Source organism: Stegodyphus dumicola, chromosome 7 (genome assembly GCF_044657685.1).
Source record: "Stegodyphus dumicola isolate Sdum_Otavi_A_Nest chromosome 7, ASM4465768v1".
Classification (NCBI taxonomy): Eukaryota; Metazoa; Arthropoda; class Arachnida; order Araneae; family Eresidae; genus Stegodyphus; species Stegodyphus dumicola.
This window is the reverse complement of record NC_140774.1, coordinates 202,565,197-202,589,965: the sequence shown is the minus strand read 5'-3', so window position 1 is coordinate 202,589,965 and position 24,769 is coordinate 202,565,197. Positions and strand designations below refer to the sequence as shown.

Below are 24,769 nucleotides of genomic sequence, written 5' to 3'. Positions count from 1 at the left end.
ATTTTAATTGTACAAGATGTCATATGGTGTCGACATCAGAATTTTTAGAATAAATTTACTTAGAACGACACATATTTGCACGTTTAGAATGCACCCGTTTACAATGCCAAATTTTAGTTTTGATTAATTTTATTCGGCAACAATAAATATGTGCAAACTTGTAGACAACATGTTTTATTATTTTCAGGATGTGATTTTGACATCTGGTTGCTCACAAGCTCTGGAACTAGCCATCTGTGTTTTGGCCAACCCCGGTCAAACTGTGCTTGTACCTAGACCAGGATTTCCTTTGTATAAAACTCTGGCTGAAAGTATGGGAATCAATATTAAATATTATACCTTATTGGTAAGTTGCTAAATATCAGTATATTTCCCTTTTTTCTGAAGTATTTGTCTCTCTATATGTGCACTTATGTATTTTAATTACATTTATGTATTTAAATAATACTTACTTAATAAAAACGTACACTTATTTATTTTAATTTTAATTGCTTTAAGTTTAATTTTTCCAGATACACACACACACATATATATATATAAATTGTATATTTTGTACTAATAGCAAATTGCAATTTATTTTATTTTGTACATCGGCTTTACCAATCCATAGTCTATAGTTTTTATTACACCTTAATGTGTTTCTTCAAGCGGACGCGTAGGGAAATTGGAACAGAGAATGAAACTAAAGATTTTGGCAAAGTTTTTTCAATTAATTTTAAATTTTAGTGTGTAATTTTAAAGTGTAATTTTAAATTTTAAATAAAAAGTGTTTCGTTTACAGTTTCATTTGTCTGTTTCGGCGAAACGCGATAGGGAGTTAGCTTGATTCGAAAGTCATTAAAAACAATTTCCCCTGAAGAGCCATAATGAGATTCGAATTAGGCTTATGTACCATTTACCGCTTCTTAGTTCTTATATATTTACTTTAACCATTTGTCACACTTTAATTCTTATGTTTAAATATGCCTTACTTTGAGTACAATTCGTATTTAATTTTATTTGTAAATATTCAAGTGTTTGTATTGGTTAGTTTATCTTTATTACACATTTCATTGCACCTTGTTTTACTTATGTTAATATTTTCACGGAACCACAGTATCTAAGAAACTTTTTAGCGTACGAACTAGGAAATTTCTTTTAACTTTTTCTAAATTTTGCAGCTCAATGCGCAAAGTTTTTGACCACATAGGTCTTTTATCGTTTGTTCTTTTTACTTTAATTATGTATATATATGTATATATATATATATAATTTATATTATCTCCTATATATATATATATAATTTATATTATCTCCTATATATGTATATATATATATATATATGTAGTAGGGGAGTTGAAGATGCTAAATAACAGTTCCAACTTTGTTTTCCACACCACAGAACATTTAATAAAGATAATCAGAAAAGGTACAAATTAGATTAAATACAAGTGCCGTTTGATACAAAGAGGATTATGTATAGCTTTTACCAGTCTTATCACATAACCGATTAGTGCCTACTCGCATTTGCTGATGTATTAAACAGTACAGTCCAATTTACCACCTTCGCGTGGAAAACTACAGTTCCTTATTCTACACCTTCACGTGCAGCTCACCACCTTCGCGTGGGATAGCACAAGAGTCTCTCTGTCTATGTCATACTCATCTTTCACCTCGCTGCTGGCGCATCGGTGAGGCCCTCTGGTGGTTGTGTCGCACTTACGGATACTACATATATATTACAATTTCATTTAGATTTTTGGAATTTATCAATAAATAGAAATTTCGGTACTTACGTATTAACGCCACCGCAGCTGCAGTTTTTGAGTGCCGCCAAGCTAAACCTAAAATTTTTGCGACAAATCATAAATTAAAACACTTTATTTAAAATCAAAGTAGTCAATCGGATTTCGGTGGAAAATGGGACGATATAGATTTTAACATAGATTCAAAACAGTCTTTATTTTCTTTGACCTGATGCTGTCGCCATATGAACTCCGCTAAATAAGATTCTAAATGATGTCTCGCCCTCCCTCTATGTCTCTCGTTCCTCCATTTAGCACTGACCCACATTCTCTCAACTGTTTGTGTATGAACTCCTGTATCAGGATGAATAAAATTGCATTTATGATTAACTTTAGCAGGTAGGAATCCTTTTTATTCTATTCTATTTGTTTGGTAACCTTTCCAACTGTCAGAATAAATTGTGCTACCATCTGCAATGTTTTCAATAATTTTATTAAGAAGAGTAGAGCCAGTTCTATTAGGTACAGTGACAACAAGCGAATCTTTTGTTTCTCTACATATACCACCAAACACCCACTGTTCGTGTAATACTCAACCACAATTATTTTTGTGCTTAGTAAACAAACTTTTATCAATTTCCACAATGCAATCTGGCCCACCTTCCTTCTTGTTTGGTTTATTCTCCCTATCCAAGACACATAATTCACGCATGTAATTGTTCCAATCTATAACAGTTTTATCCGATAAATCAAATTGCTTTCCATAAAATTTAATCCACGTCAACTCCTCGCACCAGCAGTATATGAATCTCAGAGCTGAACAAAATGGAATTCTGCTTCCTTCAAACCAGTTGTCTTTTCTAAATCCCACTTACTGATCACACTGTCTTAACTTACATTTCCAAAACGTGCGTTTACCAAAATAAAGTTTCATATCATGCGAATTGGTACATTTTCGTTTTTTGGTAAAATATTTCGCTCCTGAAAAAATAAAATTGCAAAAGGAATCCAAAAGATAACTGCGTGCGAACAACAGGATTGTTCTTTATTGGCGCATCAGCGCAACTTCTGCTGCGATGACGTTAATACGTAAGTCCGGTGGCGTTAATACGTTAGTACCGAAATTTCAAATTATTTCGTTTAACTTTACGATACCGTAGTTATCGTCGTACGAATCAGAATACGCCATATTTATAAGTAACCTGAATTTGTAAGAATGTTTTCATAATTTACATTTTCCTTTCGTAGTAAAAAATGTTCTTTGCCAAGTGACGTTATTTTCATTTAAAAATGCTTATTTTAACTGGGTGGCAGTGTCTAAAGAAATACAGACTTAAATATGATTTTTTAAAACTGATTTTGACTCTTTAAAGTGTTTCTGTTTCTTTGTTAAGTGGACTTACATTGTTTTACGTTCATTTCATCTATTTAATTAAAAGTCATCCTAATTCTGTTTCGTTTGATTGTGATATGCTACACAGAAAAGTTGCATCTGAAACGCTTCTGTTTCGTATTTGATACGTTCTGTATTCCTATATTTTTTAATCTTATTAATTTGTGTAAAATGAACACAACAATCAATGTGAACCTTGGTGAACAATCAGTACAGCATATTTTTACAGTACGCATATTTGTATTTACTCTCAGGCTTTTATTAATTCTTATACTCTTATAGTCAACATGTTTATTGGACAGTGTTAAATAAGGTAGAGAAATAAAATGCCGAAGATTGTGTTCAGCAGAATGTTAAAATAATTCAAAACGTAAACTTAGTTCAAATGAGTCAAAAAAGCAATATTTTGGCTAAATGAATTTTGGCATTATATAAATATAATGTTTATTACAGAATAGGAACATTAAAATTTATTTAAGATATCATTTCAATAGATATCATAGTCAAGAATTAATTATTTAAATGATGTTGTAATATGATAAACTCTGTGCTTGCATAAAATATTACTAAAACTTTTTGAGTGTCTATAGAGTTCTTAATTAAAAAAAAAAATGAATGAATTTATCTTCCGAATTTTATAGCCAGTATTGTTTATGTGCTACTTGCTTGTGATAAATAACATTAAAATTATTAAATTGCTTAATCTTTTGCACCCCTTTTGAAAATGAATATTCTTTATTTCGTTCTGAACCCGAATTCTCGGTTTAATAATTTTGGTTACAGCCGAAAACATCGCGGCAAAAACATCGCAGACGAAAACGTCGCGGAGAAAACAACGCAAGGCGAGAACATCGTGACGATAACATCGCAGACATGCTTTTTTCAGACATGCTTTAATAACTGTAAATGGATATTCCCGTAATGATTCGTGAGCGCAAGATGGAAAGGAGGATAATTTTTACTTTCATATTTTTTATTAATTAATACATTTTTGCTGAGAAAATAAAAAGGAAACTTAAGCATAGAAAATTAATGCAACTTATAGCACTTAATAGAATTTTAAACCGACATAGTTAACTAACAAAGGCCATTAATAAATCATTTTTATAAAGTTTTTACTGAATTAATTTTTCATGAAAAGTATAATCTATAAGTTGCATTTAATTTTCTATGCTTAAGTTTCCTTCTTACTTTTTCAGCAAAAATTTATTAGTTAATAAAAAAATGTGAAAGTAAAAATTATCCTTCTTTACACCTTGTGCTCACAAATCATTATGGGAATATCCATTTATAATTATTAAAACCTGAAAAAAAGCATGTCTGCGAAGTTATCGTCATGCGATGATTTATAGATACTTTATTTTTTACCACGATATTTTCGGCGACGATGTTTTTAAACTGCGAAGTTTTTGAACCGCTTTATTTTTGACGACGATGTTTTCTACCACGATGTTTTAAAACTGCGATGTTTTCTCCCACGATGTTTTGTAGCACGACGTTTTCGCCTTGTGTTGTTTTCTCCGCGACATTTTCGTCCGCGATGTTTTTGCCGCGATTTATCGGCGGACACCATAAATTTTGCTAGTGCCTACTTTTGGATAATTTTTATATATTGTTTGAATGATATACATATTTAATTCACGTCACTACTAATTAAAAACTGGAATTACAACGGAATTTTTAAATTTATATCCACCTTCATGCCATTAAATAAAATTTCTTTATTAATGCTTCCGGTATTTACCTACTAACGCAACCACCTTTCTTATGTAGAAAATATCTTAGGTTCTCCCCCACTTAAAGGGCGACTGGAGTGGTTGGGACCCAACACTAGTGATGAAAAACCTATCCTCCACCATAGTTTGGTTCGAGTACAACTTGTAGAGTCATTTAGAATCTTTCGAATCCGGGAAACCGAAGAAATCCGCAGTGTCCTCGCCAGGATTAGAACTCCTGTCGTCCAGACGGCTTGTCGGACGTGCTTCCAATTACATCACAAAGACAAGCGGGGAAAAGGGAGAAAATATCTCACACCTTGATCGGGCTTGTAAAGTGAGATATTTCTGAGTTTTCTTTTGCTCTCGTTACAGCAAAAAGTTGACGTCGTAGTATTTCGAATTTTAGTTTCCATTTCTCGATCGAGGATTTCGAAGAATATATATTTAGTTCAGAATTATTTGTTTTATACCTCAGGGAAGATGCTATGTCAACCTTCCAGTTCAGTCAGAAGTAGTTTTCTAGATCCGTTCACATTCATTAAGATTATCTCAATTATCCCACAAGATTATTCGAATTATTCAGATTAAGGTTCTCGGTGAATTTACCTTCTTTGACCGAATATGTCAACCTTGCTTGCACATAAATTATTTACCTAGTTGAAAGATTTAAAACAGCATAATCTTGTCAGAAGAAAACACAAGTTTTTTTTTTTTTTAGCCTAAATGGGCCTAAATTTTTGCCTAAATGGGCAAAAATGTTATTTTAGCCTAATTTTTAATATTTTAGCCTAAAAATGTTTTGCCTAAATGTTTTTAGCCTAAATGGGCATTTTTTTTGTTGTTTTGTTTTTAGCCTAAATGGGCAATTTTTGTTGTTGTTGTTTTGTTTTTAGCCCAAATGGGCAATTTGCCCAGAAGGGCGGTTAATTTTGTTTTGGCATTTTGAGTCGTCCGCTATAAAACGGCGTTTCGCTTTTCAAGTTGTGGCCACCAAATATTAGAGCCCTGCATTATATTTAAAGAAATTAAATAATGAAGACTGTGCATTGAAGGTACGTGTGTTTCTCACATTGTGAAAAAACAACGGTACCTAGAGACATCAAATTTTGAATAACGCAGTCCTCCACTCGAGTATGGGCATCTGGAAGGCTTTTATCATTTTACGTTCTTAATGTATTAGAAAGTCAAAAAGCGATACGTACGTTTCATTACCGGTTCTGAATTTAGAATTAATGCAGTGGCTATAATCATTATGTTGTAATATTATTTCTAATGGCACGTTACAAAACAAATGAGCATCAAATGAAATACAAAACAAACACGAGAAAACTGACATCAATATATGTATAAACTGAGGGCGCTCATACACCTCTCCACCCAGTAGGATGCAAAGGTGCCCCTGGTATCTTTGCCACACATCGCCACGACATCAGGAAAATCTATGGAGCACTTAGATCAGATGGAAATATAATTTAAATAGAAGTTTCTTAAATTGAAACTTCGTATAGAAATTATTAAATGCTGATTATCAGCTTCAATAGCATAATGATTTGAAGGCTTGCCGATCCGGTAGATGATATGACGCCACCAAAGAACAGCCAATTAGGATGCCCACTGCATAACCTCCCCTAACAGCGCAGCGCACATTTGTCCAATTAAGTTATCTAAGGTATGAAACCAGCAGTTATCCATGAGGGATCAAGAAGTAATGGTGATTACGCATGTATATCACTTCAGGAACCTTATGAAAGAACCCTCGGGACATGTTTACTGACGAAAAATTCAGTATAGACAATGGAATAAAGAAACGTGAGAAGCTAGCAGTAAATCAGAACAATATATTGTTACATTTCTACGGGTTCGTGGCACGAAGAATCAAAAACACAATTTATTCACCAGTATTTCACAGAAGAATTCTAAAGACGCGTTTAATATCCTCGAAAAACCACGCCAAACACGCTGAAACAATCAAAAACACAGCTTTCAGACTATAACGATGAAGACAGCTTCACGAAAAAACGCTAAATACAGCTCCCGACTCTTTCGATCACTCTCGTAGCTCAAGATACTCTTCACGATGACTATACAGCAGGGTTTATATAGCTTTCGACCTGCTTTCGAGAACATACTGGGGTAAAACGGTAAGAATGCGTTCTAGAATTTTCTCGCTCCGTCTATGGCATATCGCAAATTTTGTTGCGAAACGTCGCCAAATGGGCGATTTCTCGCCAAATCTAGAAACTTTGCCATCCCTTGCCATTTTTTGGCAATCCTAAACACGTTTTGCGGGGAAGCGATCTTACCGCAGTTGGGAATTTCCTAACAATATCTTCTTGTAGAATCCATTGTCTTCCGAGCATTGAAACACCCATAGTGGACGTGGTAGGCTTTAAATACTGGTTTTGTATATTATAGCAATAACAAAAATCATCAAATTGCTTCTTCTAAGGTTCCTTTTTATCTTGAATGTTATTTGTTTTAAAGGAAAATTTCAATTTCATGTATTCTATTCTTTTTCCGACAGCCGGAGAAAGGATGGGAAGTGGACTTGGCCGACTTGGAACATCAGATTTCTCCAGACACGGCTGCCATCGTCGTCAATAATCCATCCAACCCCTGCGGTTCGGTGTACAGTCGTCGGCATTTGCAGTCCATTCTGGAGGTGGCAGCCAGGAATTACGTACCCATCATTGCGGATGAAATTTACGAGAATTTCGTAAGTTTACAGTTTGTTCGATCGGTTTAAAGAGATTCGTTCAAATTCTAAAGTGAAAACTTCCTCTATCTGTTCATTATGCTGCAGATATCACTACAATGGAATACGTGGGTTGTTTTCAAAAACAATTAAATCGCATTAAAGCTGTTTGTCATAAAGTTGTCACCAATGTGTGATAAATACAAGCACCAATAATGATTCGATCATCCACGGGTTTTCAATTTCAGAATGGTGCAAATTGATAAGCATTCAGTGAAAATCGTGCCACCAATTCTGAATTTCTGGGTTAGTGATAAGAACACTGCGAAAAAAAAAATGGTACAGTTCTATACCTCTCGTTCGACTGGACCGATTAACGAAATTCAACTTGCGTTTTTCATGTCTCAAAAGCGACCCTTAGGATATGTATTAGATTTATATATATATATGGTAGCAACTTAGTTCACACAATGAGAAAAAATAATTTCTTAAAATATGTTCTTACTTGGCTGTTGAGTACACTATTTAATCCTGCTCGTTTGTGTGCTGTTAAAAAAAAAAAAAAAAAAAAAACAGCATAAATGATTGAAATTCTTCAGCTTCTTTCCAGCAGACGATATCCAAATCATGCGGATCTAACTATGAGACGCGCTCAAAATTCGAAGACAAAGCTGTATCACAATTCACATTCTTCAGTTGTAAAAATCAGACACAACTTGCACTTAAAAAGTTCTTTCTCTTCCATCGGAATTTCTTTCCTTTTGGGTACACCCATCCTGCCGACTCCTTGTGATGTACCAGCTTTTGTCAGGAATAAATAGATTGTTGAAGAATCATAAATGTAGTCGTAGCTTAAATTATCAGACGATAAGTTTAAAAAACAGGATCCATTTATTATTAGTCAGGAGAAATAGCAGTTACAAAATCAGATATCCGGAGTAAATGAAAAAGAACTACTAATAACATTTTGTATGAAGTTTACTGCATCGTGACATTTAAGAAAAAGCCCCGATATTCTTTTGCGAGTCCTTTGATAGCCTTTGGAAGGCGGAGCTTCCAAAAAATGACATCAGCCTCGTCAGCCAATCCAGTTTGCTTTAAATATTTCCAGAACATTCTATAACTGTGCGTGTAGAAAAGGCGGGAAAAACAACTTGACTACGGGGCTGTGGATTTAATTAAACATACTTTCAAATAAGAGACCGTCGCCATTAAAAATGAAAAGAACATACAGTTAGAATTTTAATTGTATTCTTGACTATGAAATCTTATTATTACAAATATATTGTTCTACTGTAGGTATTTTGACATCAAATCAGACCTTTTTCTGAAATGACATGTCAATTTTTTTTACATGTTTCGATTCTAAGACCCAAATTATGCCAAACTGCCAAGTTTTGTAAAAATCGCACGAGTAGTTTTTAAAAAAATTAGCTCTCAAAATTTTACTTCCTCAAAGTTAATTGAATTTAATATATATTTATTAATATCTGCTTTTGTTATTAAACTTACTTTTTCCTTCTTCCAGAATTCGAAATTTAGGTTAATAATTTGCCCATTTTTTATTATTTATTTTAAAATTTGTATTTTAATATATTTTTTATTAAAATTGTTCAAAAACCTTTTGTAATATAACCTATAAAAATTTTAACATCATCTTAAATTAGATGTATTTCTAAGCATAACTGTAAAAAACATTAAAGTTTTGTATTCAAAATTTCCTAAGTTATACGTGACTTTACATTTTGGAGAGTTTTGAAATTTGGCGTATTTAATATAAGCCATAACGACGAAAATGCGTTTACTCATTTTGTTAAAATTTATTTGAAAGAATGAACGATGGATCTTTTTTACTTCCTTGTACGAAGTAAAAAGGAAGTATTGTAATCGCGAAAAGTTTCAGGCAGCATATTTCAACGAAAATATCCCATTTTGACCTCTTTCAAATGCAATTTCAAGATGTATTTCCGTGATATCTGTATGTAAGGACAGAAAAAAAAAAAAAAAATCACTCTTTTCCTCCAAAAAAATTATAAAACTGCTTTAAAATGAATTATGAAGAGAATTTTTCGTGGCGTCTGTACGAATGTATACGTACGTACATACGTTCGTACAGACGCCACGTACGACGATACGTACGTACGTATCTCGCATAACTCAAAAACGAGTAGCCTCAGAACGTTGAAATTTTGTACATAGGACTCCTATAACATGTAGATGTGCACCTCGTATTTGGTTGCAATCGGCCGCACCAATAGTATATAAATAGATTTATATATATATCCACTCTGTTACCGGGCTCAGTGATCTCAATTTCTTTACTCTTATATGTTTGTAAATTGTAAATTTTTTGCTTTAAAAATGATTGACTTACGTTGTTCTTATCTTCCGGTTAAGGTTTTTATGCCTTTAGTAAATCTGTATGCAATATTTTTAGCATTATCAACAATTTTAAAGTTGCTTAAGTGCCGCTAAGCCTTTTCTTTGATGACTGCCATTGATTGTTTACATTTGAAACAGCAGGATAGTGGATTTGTTGCCAATCTAGAGAAACTTAGATTCCTAACAACAAAGATAACACCTTCATTTATTATTGCGAATTAAATCATGCTTAATCCTTTCTGGAATTTTTTCGAGGAAATAAGTGTTTAAGATTTACCTCGTAATTTTTAATACAGATATTTTGAGTTTTTATGTATTTTTGCCTTGTCGCGAAGTGAGAACTGAATTAATTCAATGAGAAATACTCAATCGTCTGTGAAAAACTGCTTCTTTTTTTTTTTTTTTTTTGCTTAACTTCTTTTATACATAGTTCTAGCTTTATTATAGTATTTGAATAGAACATGTGACAACGATTGGATAATTCTTTAAATGATATAAATTTTGTGCATTCTGAGTTATAATATGAACGAAATATAATACTGTTAAGTGAATCTAGCGCCAGAGTGTTGCTATGGTTAACAAATACTAGAGTGAATTTTAAAGAATGCATTTATTCTATTGTGGTTTATGCGCTGTCGGCGAAGTAGATTTAATTCAATCCGATAAGTTTAAATAAAATGCAAGAAAAAATGCGTATAATTTAATATTCCGTACAAGGAAGTCATGTGGTGTACACATCAGATTTTTTCAAGTGGACGTTGAAATTTTTTAGGACCCGGAAGAGAACTGTAGAAAGTTTGGTGACGGTAGCTACAGTAGTGACTGAGTTAATCGCGAACAAACACACAGACGTTCTTTATATATATAAATATAAGAAATTACTGATTGAATATAATATTTACCACATCTCGAATTTTGATTTACTTTTACATGTATTTATCGTTGTCAGCTTTCCAAGACTGAAAAGCATTTACAGCGGATCCATCATGAAAGTGAATAATACACGAAGTTGTGGTAAATATTACAGTTACTGAAACTGTTTTACTTTTTCAAGTTCTGTCGTTTTTTCGGGTTGATTACAGGTGCTTCATTGTGCACTACAGAATTCTTCCTCCCAGTCCTTTATCAGGTTCCTCGAACTTGGGTCATTCTTACACAACTGCCTTACAATTCTGGATGATGTAAGGCAGGAAACATTGTACAATATTGCTCTCCGAAAGGAACAAATTCTTTCATATCCGAAACAATCCTTGAACTCACGACACACATTTAACCTGCTTTGTCCTACATATCGCCAAACATCTTCTCCCGGCAAGTGCAGGCAGATTTTTCAGCTGTCAAAAAATGGACGTTTAATTTTTTTCTTGAAATGACAAAAAATAAAGAAAGAAAAGGCTTAACTTTCTAAAGAAAAAATACAAAACTGTCTCATGTGTCTTATATAAGATAAAACTACAAGCTAAAAAATTAATGCTAAAAATCGTTAAGGGGGCTCATACACCTTAGACCCCTTAACACCCTTCGAATATGTGACTGTTGCAAGAATTGGGATATTTTATTTATTTTAAAATCAATTACTTCCAACTTTTTACAGCTGACTACGTAATATAGCTGCTTTCTGAAATAGTCATCAGAAAGTTTGTGTTGCCACAAATATTTTTATAATTTAATCCTCTTTGTGACAAAATTTTTCGTCACGTTTCCACCTTGCGCGTACGATAATTTAAAAATGGCTAATGGTACATACTTGAAATTGGATGGAATTCTTTATATGAGCCCTATCTTTTAACTGAACCTAAAATCTGTTTAATAGTTTAATATTAAAAAATTTTATGGACGAAAACATTACAGATTTTTTTAATAAAATACATTTTATAAACTCGACTCCAAACAAAATAAAAATTTAACGTGAAATTCTTAGAATTTTTTGGTTTACAGTATTTTCCAAATATTATAAAAGCTATATATTAAATATAGAATTAAATTATGCAACAGAATGTTTTAAACTGTGCGCGCAAGGTAAAAACATGACGAAAACTTCTGTCAAAAAGCGGATAAAATTATAAAAGTATTTGTGGCAACACAAACTGTCTGATCACTATTTCAGAACACAGCTATATTATGTAGTCATCTGTAAAAAGTTGGAAGTAATTGCTTTTAAAATAAATAAGTTATCCCAATTCTTGCAACAGTCACATATTCGAAAATCTTATGGGTTTTAAGGTGTACGAGTCCCCTTAAGTTCTTCGTTTGTTAGGTTTTTATTTCAAACGAAAGAGTCAGTGCCTTTCGGGTCACCAAAGAGTGGTCCTCTTTCCTCTAGGGCAAATAGTTCCAAGCATGTAAGTTCCCTAACTCAAAATGTAATAGAATAAATTGTAGAGACATTAGGTATTTTTTTGGAAGCAGCCAAGATGAAAAATTAGCAACGCCTAAACCGGAAATCGAACCGCGGACCTCTCAGTTACGCGCTGAGCGTGCAGACCACCGCACCACGAAGGCTGGCTAAGAAGGTGGGAGAAATACCTTATAAGATAACAGAATCCTTTAGTTTTTAAAAAAATGTTGCATTGTTTTTATTATGAAGCGTATTAATGTATTGCAGTTTATTCATATGCAATAAATTTGAAAAGTATAGCATAGAAAATGGAATGAAAATTTTCTTGCATGAGATTTAAGTTTGTTTCTTAAGTTTAACTTTAGTATAAATAACTCATTTTATTATTTATATTAGTGGTTTTCTCTCGTACGCTTCAAATACCGTCGAGAAACGCAATACAACACCGGGCGAAGTCTTCATATATAGCCCTACATATCGCCCTAACTATCACCCTAGCTAGATGAAACTCTAATATAACAATTGGAAACGAGCGGAATAGATGGTACGTAATAAATTCTATCTCGTACTCCTAAATTACACATTTCGGGAAATACAAAAAATCTGATGTGTACATCCCATGACTTCCTTGTACGGAATATTAAATTATACGCAGTTTTTCCTGCACTTCATCTAAACTAATTTCCTCGAGTTTTATTACAGATATACAGATATATTTCTCCTTAAATTAACTCAGTTCTCGCTTCGCGACAAGGCAAAAATGCATAAAACCTCAAAATATCTTTATTAAAAACTGAAAAATATAAAATATCAAATGCAGTTAAAAAAATTAAAAAATTTTTCTTTGCAATTGAAATTAGACTTTCTATTAAAAAAAAAAAAAAAAAAAAAAAAAAAAAAAAAAAAAAAAATCAATTCGGCCAGCCGACAAGAAGGCTGATTATTAGGTGCACAAAAGTGAAAGTTTTCTTTTGGTCGCACTTAACAAAAAGACACTGAAGGTGCAGAAACTGACTTAATTCACTATTCTGCTAAGCTTCAAATTTAAACAAATATGGCTGCTATGGTAAAAACATCAGCCGCACTTAAACACCTTTTACATTGTTGATAATTCTACAACTATTGCATGCAGATTAACTAACGGCATAAAAACCTTAACCGGAGGATACGAACCACATAATTCAATCATTTTCAAAGAAAAAAATGCACAATTTGCAAACATATAAGAATAAAAAAAACTGAGTTCATTGAGCCGAGTAACAGAAGTATATATATATATGTAATATATAGTTGGTGCGGCTGATTGCAACCAAAAAGGGAGGTGCACAACTAAATGCTATAGCATTCCTATGTACAAAATTTCAACGTTTTGAGGTTACCTGTTGAGTTATGCGAGATGCATACATATATACATACGTACAGACACCATGAAAAAAATCTCTTATGAATTCATTTTAATCCTTTTTGCAACCGTTTTAGGGAAAAGAGTCTTTTATTCTGTCTTTGCAAAGAGATGTCACGCAAAAACATCGTTAAAGTCAGGGTTAAAGTCCTGGTTAAAGTGCATTCGATAGCGGCCAAAATGGATATTTTCGTTAAAATCTGACACTCGAAAATTTTCGCTACTATAATGCTTCCTTTACTTAGTACCAGGAAGTAAAAATGATAGAAATAACTTAATAAATCTTTTAAAATGAACAATGTTACCATCATTAGCAACTTTGTTTCGAGATCTGTGGACTTTTTAGCTCTAACGGCGTACCTAATCTTCAGAACTACTTAGATTGTCTTTGCTTGATTCCTTATACATTCACACTGTAAATGTATAGGATTCCACTAACAGCGTCAGAGGTAATAAAAATCTAAGCTAACAATTAATTGTATCTGAAATTCATTTTATACGATGCCAACCTATCTAGACTTACGCAACACAAAACTGTCAGTTACATGGAACCATTATTCAATTCTAAATTGCAGAATATTCCGTAAGCCTAATATTATACAAAATTTTACAGATTGCACTGCATCATTTATTTTCAACGTAGCACTTTAGAACCATACGTTTAATGAAGGTAGGATTAGTCGGATGATAGATTTAATCAGAAATTTTGAGAATTTCACACGGAGGGTACAAACCAACATTTCTCTTGGCGTAAGACTTATAAGAGATGCCAAATAAATGTAGATGAACGTAACGATTAATCTTTGTATGTTACATATATCCGACACTTTGAACAGATCTCTCCTACTTGTTAACTGAGAAATCGTGTAAAATTAAAATAGTGCGGCATTTTCCCATTAGCAAAACTGTCTCAGAAAACACATTTTTTACTTCCTTGTACGAAGTAAAAAGGAAGTAATGTAATCGCGAAAAGTTTCAGGCAGCATATTTCAACGAAAATATCCATTTTGACCGCTATCGAATGCAATTTAACGATGTTTTTGCGTGATATCTGTACGTAAGGAGAGAATAAAAGACTCTTTTACTCCAAAAAAATTATAAAACTGCTTTAAAATAAATTCTGAAGAGAATTTTTCCTGGCGTCTGTAACGTTCGTACGTATCTCGCATAACGTACATAGATACGTACGTACGTATCTCGCATAACTCAAAAACGAGTAGTCTCAGAACGTTGAAATTTTGTATATAGGACTGCTATAACATGTAGATGTGCACCTCGTATTTTGGTTGCAATCGGCCGCACCAAACGTATATAAATATATTTATATGTATATCCACTCTGTTACCCGGCTCAGTGATCTCAGTTTCTTTACTCTTATATGTTTGTAAATTGTACATTTTTTGCTTTAAAAATGATTGAATTATGTTGTTCTTATCTTCCGGTTAAGGTTTTTATGCCTTTAGTAAATCTGTAAGCAATATTTTTAGAATTATCAACAATTTTAAAGTTGTTTAAGTGCCTAATAATTTTTTTGATGGCGGCCATTGCTTGTTTACATTTGAAACAGCAGGATAGTGGATTTGTTGCCAATCTAGAGAAATTTAGCTTCGCCACAACAAAGATAACGCCTTCATTTATTATTGCGAATTAAATCCTGCTTAATCCTGTCTGGAATTTTTTCGAGGAAATAACTGTTTAAAATTTACTTCGTAATTTTTAATACAGATATTTTGACTTTTTATGTATTTTTCCCTTGTCCCGAAGTAAGAACTGAATTAATTAAATGAGAAATATTCAATCGTCTGTGAAAAACTGTGTCTTTTTCGTTTTGTTTGCTTAATTTCGTTTATACATCGTTCTAGCTTTATTATAGTATTTGAATAGAGCATGTGGCAACGATTAGATAATTCTTTAAATGGTATAAATTTTGTGCATTCTGAGTTATAATGTGAACGAAATATAAACCGTTAAGTGAACCTAGCGCCAGTGTATCGCTGTGGTAAACATATAGAGTGAATTTTAAAGAAGGCATTTATTCTGTTGTGGTTTATGCGCAGTCGGCGAAGTAGATTTAATTCAGTCTAATAAGTTTAAATGAAATGCAAGATAAAAATGCGTATAATTTAATATTCCGTACAAGGAGTCAAGGAGAATAGTTTTTACTTCCTTGTACAAGGAGAATGTACAAGGAGTATTAGGAGAATGGTTTTTACTTCCTTATACGAAGTTCGTTCGTTTGCCGACGACCAGGCTTCCGTCCTAAGGTGAAACCAATCGGAATTAATACCTGATCAGGGGAGGTAAAATCTACTTGTACAACCAGCAGCCACCATAACTAGGGGGACTGCCAGATCAGCGAGGCTTATTTTTATATCAGCCAAAGTAAATTGTTACAAAAATGAAAGAATATGTATTAATGACATCTTTGCACTTTGTGCGGCATATGTACAAATGATATATTACATAATCAAAATTTGTTACAACTGCTGCCTTCAACCATATTTATAGAAAAATAAATTTACAAGTCTGAAAGTTATCAGAAACCTCTTAAAATTGTGATGTCTTGAATTCATATTTTGTTCCAAATCTTTTGTTCTTAGCTAGTTGGAAACGGCCACACAATTGAATCCCAGTCAAGGCAATTAGATCATAATTACATGAAAAATATGGTCACTATTTAAATTAATTTTTTTATAAATTCTGAAGTCTAAACACCAAAACAAGAATAAACAATTAACAAATGATCAAATTTCATTATTCATAGTTAATACGAAGAACAGAGTAAAATTTAATTCAAAGAACATTATCTATTTATAATGATTCTTATCTATCTAAATCAATTCTTATCTAGGCAATAATTTATCTGAATTATAGAATAAATGCTCTCCTAATTAACATAGTCCGGTTTGAAATACAATTATTCCCAAAAACTAAAAAAAAGAAAAACAAACAAATAATATAGCAATAACATTTAGTTTGCTATTTAAAGGAAGTACTGTAATCGCGAATTTTTTCGGGTGTTTTATTTTTACCAAAATATCCATTTTGACCACTATCGAATACAATTCAACGATGTGTTTGCGTGGCATCTGTACCTAAGGACAGAATAAAGGATCGTTTTCCTAGAATGGTTGGCAAAAAGGATTTAAAATGGATTCAGTACACATTTTTTCTCTGCTGCCTGCACGTAAGTATGTATCCCACATAACTCAACAGATAACCTCAGAGCGTTGAAATTTTGTATATAGGACTGCTGCAGTATGTAGTTGTGCACCCCTCTTTTTGGTCGTAATCGGCTGCACTAAAAGTATATAAATGTATGCATATATATCCACTCTGTTACTCGGCTCCTTGAGCTCAGGTTTTTTTTATTCTTATACGTTAACAAATTGTGCATTTTTTGCTTTCAAAATGATCGAATTATGCTATTCTTATCTTCCGGTTAAGGCCTTTAGTTAACCTGCATGCAATACTTGTAGAATTATCAGCAATTTGAAAGTTTTTTAGGTGCGGTTAAGCCTAATTTTTTTTACCATAGCAGCCATATTTGTGTACATTTAAACTTAGTAGAATAATGAATTAAGTCAGCTTCTGCACCTTCAGTGACTTTTTTGCCGAGTGGGATCAAAAGTAAACTTTCAGTTTTGTGCACCGAGAAATCTGCCTTCTTGCCCACTGGCTGAATTGCTTGTTTTCCGTAGAATCTCTAATTTTAACTGTAAAAAGTGTTCTTTTAATTGTTTTAACTGCATTTGGTGTTTTATTTATTTTTCTATATTTTTCAATTTTTAATAAAGATATTTTGAAGTTTTACGTATTTTTGCCTTCCCGGGGGTTAAGAACTGACTAAACTGAATGAGAAATATATCTCTAATAATTTCGCGAATATAAGTTTAAATGAAATGCTGCCAAAAAATGAGTATAATTTAATATTCTGTACAAGGAAGTTATGTGGGGTACACATAAGATTTTTTTCTTAACGAAGGGGAAAACTTCCGAGTGAGTTCCCAAACCAAAAGAAAAAGTATACAAACGTTATCTTAGATATTTTCAATGCAGCCGACAACTGCGCAATTTCATTTTTTGGTCATTCCATTTCTAACGGATAAACTAATATTTCATTTAACAAATTCGAAATACGTAAGCAGTAAAACACTTCAATTAAAACACTTCTAATGACGAAATATGTGCATTTTGAGAACTGAAACACATGACGTGTAGTACACATATTTATGCGTTTATTTATAAAGACTGGTGAAACTAAATTTAATTTCTTGAACATTTGAGATTTAAAAATTATACAGATTAACATGTACAAAATATAGCAAAAATAAATACATTTTATATAATTAAATTAATTTTTTTATTCGCACGTAAAGATCGTACAAATTTATGGGTTACTAATAAAATGAGCTAAAGTATTTGCTGATAAACAATCGATCTGTCACAACATCGAAGTAGCGTTGTTAATGCGCAAAGTACCGATATTTTTCAGGTAAATAAATTATTTAACTTTTGTCTCTCTTTCTTAAAGGTATTTCCGGGGGAGGAGTTCTATCCAATTGCTTCGATGTCGCTTTCAGTGCCGATTCTTACATGCAGTGGTCTCACTAAAAGGTAACGTTACCGTTGAATTAGCTTTAAATTAATTATGCTGAATATGAGTATTGTTTATGTAGTATTTACAATGACTAGTTGAAACCTACAGTATAATGTAGTATAAATTAGTATAATCGGCATAGCTTCTCGAACTAGATCAAATTGTTAATATCAAAATGATTAAAGAAATTGTTATTTTTTATATATGGTATTGAGTCAGTCCATAAATTCGTGCGCATTTTTTGGTAAATTTTTAAATAATATAAAAAAACACAATTTAACATTTTAATCAGTTATATATTTTCCTCCATTATCTGCAATGTCTCGCCATTTTACAAGCAGCTTTTTTATGCCATTGCTATAGAAAGACTCTGGTTTCGCCCCCCCCAAAAAAACTTGAATTGAACTTGAAACTTGAAACTCTGGTCCTGAAAAAAAACTTGAATGTTCATTGTGTACATCCTGTTTAGAATTTAATTTTTTCCCGAGTAAAAAATTTTGTTAAGCATGAAATAAGTGAAAATCACTTGCTGCGCAATTTCTGGGGAGTAAGCAGGATGTGACAAAAGCTCAAAATTAAATTCACTTATTTTTTGCAGCGTTGGTCGAGCCGTATGCGGTTTAGCGTTATCACGATGAAACAACACTTTCTTGATATTCACCCATCGCGGGCGTTTTTTTTTTTTTTTTTTATCCATTCTGAGTTTAGACGGCAAAGTTGTTCACTATAAACTTCTGAATGAATCGCTTGATTTGGTTCTAACAGTTCAAAACGTCCTGAACGGGGTTCATCACTAATGCTGCTTTTTCTAACTTAAAATTTTTAAACCATTTCTGGGCTGTCCTTACACTAATAGTGTGTTCACCATGTACATATATATAATATTAATTTTTATCGCTGCAAACCTGGCAGATTCACCACACGAAAATAAAAAATGTAGCACAGCACGTGTGTGCTGATTATCTTTTACGGGTACTAAAATGCGTTCGATATTTACGAAAGTTGGTGATGAACTGAATAATATGTTAGTCAAACGATGACAAGTTTCAGCAGGTTCAAAACTGTATTACTTTAGTATATGTGTCATAGTGAATTCTAGGCATACTCTTAATGCGCACGAACTTATGGACTGACCCGATAAATATATAAGGGCGAGTCAAATGAAAGTGAGCCAATGCGAATATATGACAAACAGAGTACTTTATTTAAAGGTAGTCTCCATGTACATTGAGACATTTATCCCATTGACAAATCAGCCGCGTGATCCCCGTCTCATAAAACTCCTTGGGCTGTCGATTCAAAAAGTCTGTAACCGACTCCTTCACGGCGTCGTCCGACACAAATCTGGTACCCTTGAGATGTTTTATCTGGGCTGTATGGAGGATGTTGCAGCGTGTCCCACTTGAACTTTGCCAGTTGTGTCTTAACCACATCAGCGACGTGGGGACGAGCATTGTCGTGTAGCAAGATCACACCATTCGTCAATCTTCCAGGTCCTTTGTTCTTGATTGCGACACGCAGCCGATCCAGCGTTGCACAATATCGCGAACTATTGATAGTCTCTCCACGTTTAGCAAATTCAATCAGTAATGGCCCCTGACGATCGAAAAAAAAAAGTCAATAGCACCTTACCCGAGGAAATGACAGCCTTTGCTTTCTTCGGGGGTGGTGAATTCAAATGGTGAATTCAAATGTAATCACTGTAAGCTTTGCCGGCGTGTTTCAGGTTCGTAGTGGTGGCACCATGATTCGTCTCCGGTCACAATTGCAGACAAGAAGTCGTCACCCTCATTGTGATACCGGATGAGATGAGTCAAAGCAGCGCCGAACCTCTCCGTCTTCTGGCGGTCGTTCAAAATCTTGGGCATCACTGAGCACACAAAAGCCGATAACCGAGATGATCATGAATTATGGTGTGAACCGAACCGTGACAGATGTTCACACGCTCTGCCAGTTCATCGATGCTTATCCTCCGTTCTTGTCTAATCAGCTCATCAACCTGTGCAATTGTGTCGGGGGTGATTGCAAGGTGGCTTTGGCCCGGTCTTGGATCGTCTTTGCAACTTTAACGTCCTTCTTTGAACCGTTTGCTCCAACGCTTCACAGTGGCCAATGCCATGCAATGTTCACCGTACACAGCAGTCATACGGCGACTAATTTCATGTTGGGAAACACCTTCAGCTGTCAAAAACCTGACCACACTACGCTGTTCCTCTTTTGGAGCGTCTATTATGTCACGCTACCGTCTTCAACCCAGTGTAAGATCGCCTTAAAGAACTTTAACCTCACACTTTCGCGCCACTTTTGTAAATGAAGGCTGTCTCTGTGCTACGCGCATGTGCCGCAGATGATGGACCGAACCATTCTTGCTGAGGAGGGGTTGGCTCACTTTCATTTGACTCGCCCTTATATTTCTGATTAAGCACTTGAAAAGGGTTCTCCTGTTTAAAAATGTGGCTTTTATAACGCAAATCATTTTCCATTTCATTTTTAACTTTGAAACATTCTGTGCATTCAGTCTGTTTTTCAGTCAGAGTGAGTCAGTCTGTTTTCAGTCGAGAACAGAATTCTCGAAGCATTTCGATAGATAATTTCCAAGCTGCCTCCAGAAATGAGAACAATATGCAAGTCAGTGCATAAATTTCCAAAGGAAATATCATATGGCATAATTTCGTACGAATATTTTTAAAGGTGTGCTATGTGAATTAAATTGTAGCACCTTCCATGTAAAATAAACACTTCTTCTTATATATATATTACTGTGAAAGACCGAAATTGGAGAATGTCGACTTTCACCGGAAAATATCAACATTCACCAAATACGTCGGTGAAAGACCGAATATTTCACTACATTCTTGTATATTCGGACCCTTACCGGTGTATGTCGACAATCACAGATATGCTCTGGTGAAAGTCGAAAAGAGAGGTCATAAAGTGCCATAATAGTTAAGTTGTTGTTGCAATAAATAAGATTTGAATCACATAATTTAGTAAGTTTTTTATGACTGTTATTTTATTTTCTCATTTAGAACGTACTGTATAATTAAGTAAGTTTTTAACTTCTATTATTTTCCTTTCTCATTTTGAATGTATTGTGTGTATTAGGTTCTCACGTTCTTAAGTTCTTATTTCAAGTCTCAAGTGCGTTTATTCGCGACTGAATGACGGAGGAGAAAATATAATATTGTTATATGTTCCACATTCACCATTAGTACATGGTGAATGTCGACATTGACCGGTGTAAGTCAGAAATAAGAGTATTTGGAAAATATTTCGGACATACACCATGAGACTATGTGAATGTTGACATTCACCGGTGAAAGTCGACATTCTCCAGATTTCGGTTTTTCACCGTAACATATACAATACTAACTTTTCCGCGAACGTCCTTAAATAAGTTTCAACTCCTCGTGAATTTTAAAAATACACTCTTCATAAGATTTCAGTAAATACTCCTCCTTCTTCAATACCCATAGGCCGCGGATATTTTGTATTTACGCCTGACCAAAGGGTTATTTTTTGAAAAAAAAGTACATTCGAGCACCTTAAAATGATAAAACAATAATTTTATCGCACACAGTAAAATGTAAAAAATATAAAATGTAAATGAAATTTTTCAAGAAACAATAACAGAAATATATAAAACGAATGTATAGATTTTTAAAAAATACGAAACGAAACATTAAATGTATCACAAAAGTCGAAATATTGATAATAGTTTCAAGTAAGTTAATTAGAAATCAAGTTATTAATTTTTAAATTATTTTCCGCTGTGGATGATGTTTATTAATAATATAAATATTATTATTATTATTATTTTATTATTATTATTATTATTAAAGGGGAATTATAAAGGATATTTATTATTAAGGGGAAAATAAACTGATAACTTGAATCTTATCCAATCAAACATTGACCTTTTCGCAAACCCAACGATCGACCGGCATTGTTTCATCTGCAATTAAGCTCGAAATAGTTAAGCGACAAAAGCAGTTTTACCCCCAATGTTCCTATCACTCAGAGTGCAACACAAGTTTCTAAATTTCGAGAAATTTGGATAGTTAGATCAAAAGTTATAATTTTTATCACCAGTCTATTGGACTCACACGGGAAAACCTAAGAAAAAATCCCTAATGTCGCTATTGTGTGTCATTCAGATTAGCGTTTTCAGAGTTTTTAAGTAATGTTTCAGCTGATTCGTACGAAGTCGTACGAAGATGTCGTACGAAGATGAGAATGGTATCGATGGATTCCGACGAATTTTTGAAATCGGAGATTATGTGTCTCGAAATTCCACTAACCTACGTTCCATAGATATTTGTGAAACATTAATTGGCACGTAGCCAAATTCCTTTAATAGGGAAAATCCCAACAAAGTAAGTGAAAATGTAGGGGAAACGTAGTTTTTAATTAATATCTCGGCTAATTAAAATCGCACGAAGACATTTTATAACCTATAACCTTTTCTAATATATTAAAAATATTTCTCGAAAATTTCATGATAATCGGTTAAGTATTAAGGCATGAAAGCGTAACAAACAAACAAACTCACATTCGCATTTTTAATATTAGTAAGGATATTAGTAACAATATTAGTAACGATATAACAAAATACGATTATATTAGTAACGATATAACAAAATACGATGGCCGTGCTAAGATACGACTGGAGATCTCAAAATTAACTATTCTAAATTTGGTATTCTCTTCCCTAAGTTCATCTGTTCTCCCAAATTCGAGAGCTTTCCACGTTACATAACAACCTAAAATTAACCAATCACATCTTAGCTATACTTTATGCACCTACCTAATATAAACAGCTACTAACTGCGTAGTCTCTGTCTTTCGCCTTCTCGCCCGCGTGCTGCTGATCAATGCTAACGAATTTCGCTTACTGCACATGCTCAGTGGTGTGGCAGGAAATACTGGCGATTATGTATAAACAACACTACACAAGCCTGTTCATCATGTAGGTCTTATCGACTATTTACAATTACAATACTACCGAAATTTATTTGTGCTTAATGCATTTGCTTCTGTTTCATTTCATTTTGGTTTATTTTGTTTATAAACGTTATATTTAATATCAGTTATTTATCGTAATATCCTAGACTTTAATTCAGTAATTTAAACTGGATTTATTCTTATTATTTTCTTTAACTGGATATATTATTAAAGTATATACGAATGGAACATATAGTTATTTACCATACGCAGTTGCTTTTATTCCTCACAAGTCTATTCAATAAAGATTCAGCTAATATATCCTGTAATGTTTCCTGTTTTGTAATCATTCTTAAACGAAACTTTGAGTAGTTTACAATCGATAGTTACCCTCTAAGTAATAAAGCAACTTACAACCTAAAAGGTTTTAAAACCCCGAACTGTTTCCGCCTAGATAACAGAATATCAACCACACACCGTATTTGTCTTCTTTTAAAAATGTACCAAAGTCGTAATTACGCCAAATTCCCTTCTGGGCATGCGCGGTATGCGAAATTTGTTTAACATTGATCAGTTAAATGTGCAGTTTGCCATTACGCACCCCGGAACGTGATGCAGGCCTCACTTCTGTGGCGTATGGAAGATCAACATCACGAATGGAAGATGCATGACGCGCGGTATCTGCATCACGTTCCGGGTAGTAATTTCGAGCACCTTCTTTGATGATGATCGTTGTCTCTTTATGTTATATTTCTTTGTTTGTGTTGTACGCCGAATAATAAACATGTTTTCTCACCTCACTCGTCTCCTTTCTTTCTTGACTTTTGTGTCGTCACTATCGCATCAGGAAAGCGTTTTCGATCATGCATCGCTTGGGATTTCCCGTCGTGTAGGTGTACTTTGTCTCTCCTGAAAGTTTGTCACCACTGTATTGTCACCGCTTACATATACAGAGGCTGTTCACACATTTTTTAGACCCTGTATATTGTATTCACAAAACTAAATTACATACAATTCTTGTGTTTTAAATGTTCTATTTGACATCCCTTATTCTGAACATCTTTCGACAGCGCAATTTACAGGATAATAATGCCTTTTGAAGTGGCAGAAGAGCTATTCTCTCACATTCCTCCCGAACAGCTTTCCAGAGTCATGTTAAGGTTTTGGGACAACGTTTGGATAATGCAGTTTTTAAAAGTCCGAAAGCACAAAATTCCATAGGTGACACATAGGGAGATTGAGTAGGGATATCAGTGAAGGCTTTGACTTTGATACCAGTTTTTTGTTCCATTTCGTTTACGAAATTTACAGTGGATTTTGATGTGTGACTGCTAGCTTTGTCCTGATGGAGTCTCACAGATGGATGGCACTGTGGGTAAAGCGATGGTATTTCGTTCAGAAAAATTGGCGATAAAATATGTTCCTGAGAGTATTTGGAGTTAATCTTGACATTTGTTTGCACTCTCTTTATTTTTAACTTGCCATCATAAGAAAACCAGCAACAATCATGAATCCCTTAGAAAAACTTTCTTTCGATTCTTTGAACCATGTACTTAAATATTTTTCTCCCCTT

The 24,769-nt window shown here is 33.6% G+C and overlaps 2 protein-coding genes across 4 annotated transcripts in view; one reads left to right on the top strand and one right to left on the bottom strand.

Moving 5' to 3' along the window:
- LOC146996608 (uncharacterized) overlaps window positions 1-24,769 on the bottom strand; it is a 269,060-nt gene that overhangs the window by 27,998 nt on the left and 216,293 nt on the right. The gene's annotated exons all lie outside the window — the stretch shown is intronic.
- Window positions 1-24,769, top strand: part of LOC118186418 (tyrosine aminotransferase-like) — a 109,770-nt gene that overhangs the window by 43,248 nt on the left and 41,753 nt on the right. For all 3 annotated transcript variants that reach the window (XM_035356508.2, XM_035356507.2, XM_035356506.2), the window contains exons 5-7: window positions 188-346; window positions 7,360-7,551; window positions 18,187-18,269. In XM_035356508.2, coding sequence (XP_035212399.1) covers window positions 188-346; window positions 7,360-7,551; window positions 18,187-18,269 — 434 coding nt within the window. The remainder of the gene's footprint in view (window positions 1-187; window positions 347-7,359; window positions 7,552-18,186; window positions 18,270-24,769) is intronic.